Raw genomic sequence first — 5,364 nt, 5'->3', positions numbered from 1 at the left:
GCGCGCCCCACATGTGTCGCCAGCTCGGCGCTTCGCCCATCGCTGGCAAAAGCAAAGATACGCGACGGTTCGCAATGTGAGATAATAGTGTGACGTTCCGTCGTAATGTATATAGTCTTGCACTTGTATGGAATCTTATCATAGCGACGCCTTGCTCCCTCGTAAAGGGCTAGCCGTTGGGGGACTCGGGGCGGCGCTGCTGTTGCTACTCATTTAACCAACGTTATCCTAACCACAGTATCCAAGCGTAATCTGGTCTTGCTGTTCTGTCATCGACGACACCCTGCAGGAGACTTGGCTTCTTGATAGAAAGGCTCTCAGAAGACACGACTCGAACCCAAGCCATTGCCCGACCCGCGATTGACGCATGCCACGCTCGTTGAGCTGCTCGCCTCCATTGATGCCACCGGCGGTCCCATGCGATCGAGCACCGCCGAGTGTACACGTTGTCACTGCCAACATGGTTGGACGCGCCAACTTGCGAAACGTCCGTGTTGCATGCGTGAAAATGGCGTCGTGGCCGGGGTTCGAAGTGGCACTGCCGAGCGCAAGACACGAGGCGACCAATCTCGTCGGCTTGGCGCACGAGCACCGAACTGTGTCGCGTCGTCGACGGCCATCGCGGCCGTGAGGTCAAAGCATGCGCCGTCCGCGTGCCATGCGCGACTCCGCGCCTACCCCGATCGTTCGCCTAGTGCAATGAATGTCAAGAAGCCCACCTCATGCGGCGATCGGGTCGGCGCAAATGACCATCGCACACATCGAAAAGTCGACGCCTTCGCACGACACCGACGTCGACACCATGGCCCGCTGCCCGACTCGAACGCCGAGACGAGCTGCGTCATATCGGCTGCGTCTTTCAAGCCCAATTGACCGAGCACGCGCCCAACGAGCGTCCCGCTGGGCGGTGGCGGGAAGTGCGCGTTGAGCTAGTCGGTGGGTCAGTTGACAAAGATGACACACGTGAGATTGTCGTCGGTGGGCGGCGCGTCCAGCAAGCGCATTCGTGCGCGTGGACTCATGCACATAATAGCCATGTTTACTCAGGACAACAAGACCATACATCGTACGAGCAGGAGGAATTGAGCCATTGGCGTTGGACGCAGGTGGATGACTACACCGTGTCGTTGTCCCTCGCTTCTTGCATCCCAACGCAGTTGAGTGATGTGGCCAGTCCAACGTGTCATCTTACCGTGACGAACGCACGTGGCATCCGTGTCGTCGCGTGCTTCACGGCGCCACGCTCGGCCAACTACATTCGAATTTGAAGTAATCGGGACTTGAACTGGCATTGTCAACACGGCCGAGCGCTCGCCACCATCCCTGAGAGGTCGTGGTGCTGTGGGCTTCGTGGTCAGGGTCCCCTTGAACGTAGACACGCGACTGCCAAGTCGCTTCGAGCCGCTTGTACATACCACTCTCTTGAGCTCCACTCGGCCTGCAGTGCGGATCCATTCTGGTCCACCTCGAGTCCCAGTCGAACTCACTTTTATAAATGTAGTCGATCTCCATCGCAGGTAAGAAGAGACGCACGACAACAGCGCGACTACGTGGCGTTCCCGCCTGCGTGATAGTAGACTCAAAAGCGCGCGAACCTCAAACTCAAAATGAATTGTTGAGCAACGCCAGCTCGCCGAGACTGCTCTGCGCACATCGAGAAGCTCTCCTGAGCGTCCTAGACGCGTACGCGCTGGGAGGCTGCGGCAGTGCGAACGAGCAAGCACCTCGAGCCATGTGCTGGTATTATAATAATCGACTTGGGTTTTGTATGTAATACAATGCATTCGGCAGTTGAAGAAGACAGGCCATCATGACACGGACGATGTGCGAGGTCCTTGTGCCCAAGACGATCGGCCGCCGGGACTTTGACGGGACCGACGTCCGCGCGATCGCATCCGAAGCGCGCTGCAAGGTTCACGTCGAGGCGTCGCACCTCTCGCCCGTCGCCAACACCCGCCTCCTCGTGGTCGCCGGCGACCCGGACCAGGTCGGCCGCGCGCTGGCCGCGGCGATGGACCACGTCCAGCGCCTGTCGGCAGAAGCGCGCCGGCTGCCGTGCACGGCCGCGTACCGCTACGTGTACGGCAAGGCGTCGCTGTATATCCCGAGCCACTTTGCCAACGTGCTCTCGTCGCGGCGCGACCTGGTTGACGCGCTTCTGGTCGATGGCAGCGGCGACATGCTCATTGCGCCGACCGAAGAGATGTCGATTGGCATCACGAAGCGACAGGTGCAAGTCGTGGGCACCGAGCCCGAGGTGCATGCGATCGTGGCCAAGCTCGACGCGAGCTTGCAGCGCCATGAAGCGTGGCGGCTTTCCCAGCAGCTGCAAGGCGACGAAGTCGTGCTCAAGTGCGTCCTCAAGAGCAGCGACCTCGCGACGTGCGACCAAGTGATCGAGCAACTTGGCTCGCGCTTCACCGTCAGCGTTTCGACGTCGTCGGGGACGCGCGACCGATCGGTGCTGGCCATCTCGGGCTGCAAGCACGAGGTCATCCAAGCCACCATGTACGTCGCCGCTAAGGTTACGTCCAGTCGACCTGCGCCATCGAACGCGCGCCGCCGAAGCCGCGAACGGGGGCCGCCGACGGAGCGACAGCGCGCACGGCCTGTCCCGAAAGCGTTCCAGAGCGAGCCAGCTCTGGCGCCGCATGTGAGCGCAGAGTCGGACGCACCAAGAGCACCTTTAGAAGTCAAGCGCGAGGCAACGGTCGCAGCGGCTCGTGGGACCATCGACTTGAACGAGATTGGGCGGGTCTCGATCCCTAGCCGCGATCCTCGGTTGCTGCGACAACGCGCTCCGCCGCCAGCGCGACTGATGGCGCCTCAGCACTGCGTTCCACTGCACGCAACGTCCTTGCTGCAGCAAGAGCCCAGCTCCATGCAGCTCGAGCCCGCACAGTCGCTGCAACCACCCGCTCGTGCCGCATCGCCATTGCCTGTCGTTGTCAAACCCGAGCCAAATACCGAGCTACGGCCACCGGTCGATCGAGCACCCATGCCGCCACGCGTGACTGCGTCTTTGGTGCAAGAGCACGTCCCGTCGCCACGCCACGAAGCGACAAGCTCGCACGTACGCCCAGAAGTCTTGGTCGTCGCCCGTCCAGCTCCGCCGCGTGTACCCTCCATCATGGCCAAGCCCAAGCCGAATCTTGATCCTCGGCCGTCGGTCGGTCAGTCTCTACAGCATGCCGTCACTGCACCTCTGTCGCAACCACGGCAACTCCCGTCGCCTCGCCCACAACCACCGATAGGTCCACCCGCAATTGCAGCGTCTCCTGCACCGTCTGTGGTGATCAAGCCCGAGCCGTCGGTCGGGTCGCCTTCTGCTGCCCTGCAACCACACGTTCCTGCACGTCGTGATGCGCCACTGGCTTCCCCAGCTGACCGAGAGAGCCCGACTGCTGACGTTGTCGTCAAGCCAGAGCCGCTTCAGTCGCTGCCGCCGACACCACACCAACCGGTCGCGCAACATCGCGACCTGCCTTGTGCACCGGTTGCCTTGATTCATCCGGTGGTGCAAGCCGAGCCGGTGCAGCCCGCCACGGAGGTTTACGTCAAGCCCGAGCCTCGTCATGAGCCTGTCCGCGCTATGTCGAACCCACACAGCATTCGACCCCGAGAGACCCGTCGTGTGCACGCCGCTATACCACCGATGCCCTCGAGTCATCCAGTGGTGCAGACAGCGCCAGTGCAGTCCGCCACCGAGGTTTACATCAAACCCGAGCCCCGTGCTGTGCCTACCCGCGCTACGCCAGTCGCTGGGCCCGATCAACCTGGCTTTCAACCTCTCTCGAGTCATCCGGTGGTGCAAGCCGAGCCAGTGCAGCCCGCCACCGAGGTTTACATCAAGCCCGAGCCCCGTCTCGAGCCTGCCAGTGCTGCGTCCCGACGCCCGACGAGCGCCTCGGCCCTCGCACACGGTCTCTCAGAAGCGCCGCGGGCAGGGGCAGGGAAGCGGAAGGCGGATGCCTCGGAGCGCACCGACGGCAAGCGCGTGCGACACGAGATGCCCGCCGACTCTACGCTCTGCGCGCAGCCGACGCGCGTCACGAGCCGCATCGCGCGCTCAATTGCGTTGCGTCTCGTGCAAAGCGGTTTGCAACAGGTGTCACAAGTATCAAGTTGATACCTATTCAGAGTGATGGTGTGTAGGTGGTGGCCGGTGCCAAGGCGACCGTGCGATTGGAGGTACGTCGGGGCATCTTGGTTGGACGCTTAGGAATGGCTTGTAGCCTGACGCAGCGGACGCCAACTACTACACGCTCTCGATCACAGGCGCGTGGACCGATACGCTGGATGCGCAGCGCGCGCTTCAAGCCCTCGCGCCGAACCTATAGCAGTATTCTCTAAACCGAGTACATCTGAGTTCGGACGGTCTCGACAAGCAGTTTGCTGCTGGTTGTTTGAGAAAAAGTTGGGTTGGCGTCAACGAGGCAGGCGTCCTCGGACGAGCTGATCGAGGCGGCCAGCGCGAAACAGTGTATGCAGTACAGAGTTTGAAGTGTGGGAACGAGGAAGAGGCGGCGGAGTTTGGTATGTTATAGCAAAGGTATATATAAGCGATGCATCTCTTATATACCCTTGGTAATAGTAGTGACGCGACAATTTCCCACCAGACGCAGTGCTGGGGATGCCCGAAACAGAGTCCGAGCCACTGTTTCCATAGATCGTGTTCAAGACAGTGTATTTGAAACGCTGGCTGGTCGTTTTTGGTTGGGTGGGCGAATTTTGAGAAACGCATATCGTATCAGGAGGAGCCAGCAGCACGACGGAGCGCATGGCGGAGTCCAAGTCGTACACCAAGACGTTCATGCTCGTGTCGAGCGACATGGCCCAGAACCTCAACGCGCGCTCGGGCGTGGAGCTCAAGGAGCTCGGGCGGTCGGTCAACTGCCTCATGTACCTCGTCGACGCCCACGTGTACAAGGACTGCCGCATCCTCTGCCTCTCGGGCTCGCTGAGCGAGATTGACGCGGGCCTGCGCGTGCTCGTGGCATGCATGCAGAAGCTTTTGCGCGCCAAGACCAAGCCGACCTTCGAGACCGTCATGTACATGCACGACAAGTCGGTGGTGCATATCAAGTCCGACTTTGCGGAGTACCTCTCGGAACATTCGTCGGCGCGCCTCCAGCACGTCGCCGACGCCACGCACACGCGCATCTACATCACGGACGTCGAACGCATGGCCATGGCGATGCCGACACGGCGGCTGCACATTACAGGCGCGGCCGACAACGTCAAGGACGCCTGCAACCGGCTCCGCCAAGTGCAAGTCGACTTTGAAGCGTTGCCAGCGGACCCGACTCGCCTCGTCCATACACTCCGCCTCGTCTTGCTCGACCGCGACGTACGGCATGTCAA

At 61.2% G+C, this 5,364-nt stretch overlaps 2 protein-coding genes across 3 annotated transcripts; both read left to right on the top strand.

Annotated features, from left to right (window-relative positions):
• The first annotated feature begins 1,795 nt into the window (after positions 1 to 1,795).
• SDRG_15471 lies at positions 1,796 to 4,389 on the top strand. Of its 2 annotated transcripts, XM_008621645.1 has the most exons (3): positions 1,796 to 4,108; positions 4,156 to 4,191; positions 4,236 to 4,389. In XM_008621645.1, the coding sequence occupies exons 1-3, from the start codon at positions 1,811 to 1,813 to the stop codon at positions 4,338 to 4,340; spliced, it is 2,439 nt and encodes an 812-aa protein (XP_008619867.1). In that variant the 5' UTR covers positions 1,796 to 1,810; the 3' UTR covers positions 4,341 to 4,389. The 2 variants fall into 2 exon arrangements, with proteins under 2 accessions (XP_008619867.1, XP_008619866.1); XM_008621644.1 differs by having other exon boundaries at positions 1,796 to 4,191.
• Positions 4,390 to 4,780: 391 nt separating this feature from the next.
• Positions 4,781 to 5,286, top strand: SDRG_15470 (hypothetical protein; the record flags this gene model as incomplete). Its single annotated transcript, XM_008621643.1, has 2 exons — positions 4,781 to 5,100; positions 5,226 to 5,286. The coding sequence occupies 2 exons, from the start codon at positions 4,781 to 4,783 to the stop codon at positions 5,284 to 5,286; spliced, it is 381 nt and encodes a 126-aa protein (XP_008619865.1).
• Positions 5,287 to 5,364: the final 78 nt, after the last annotated feature.

This window comes from Saprolegnia diclina, assembly GCF_000281045.1.
Source record: "Saprolegnia diclina VS20 unplaced genomic scaffold supercont1.92, whole genome shotgun sequence".
NCBI lineage: Eukaryota > Oomycota > Saprolegniomycetes > Saprolegniales > Saprolegniaceae > Saprolegnia > Saprolegnia diclina.
Note: the sequence above shows the minus strand (reverse complement) of the source record. Positions and strands in the feature narration are given on the sequence as shown.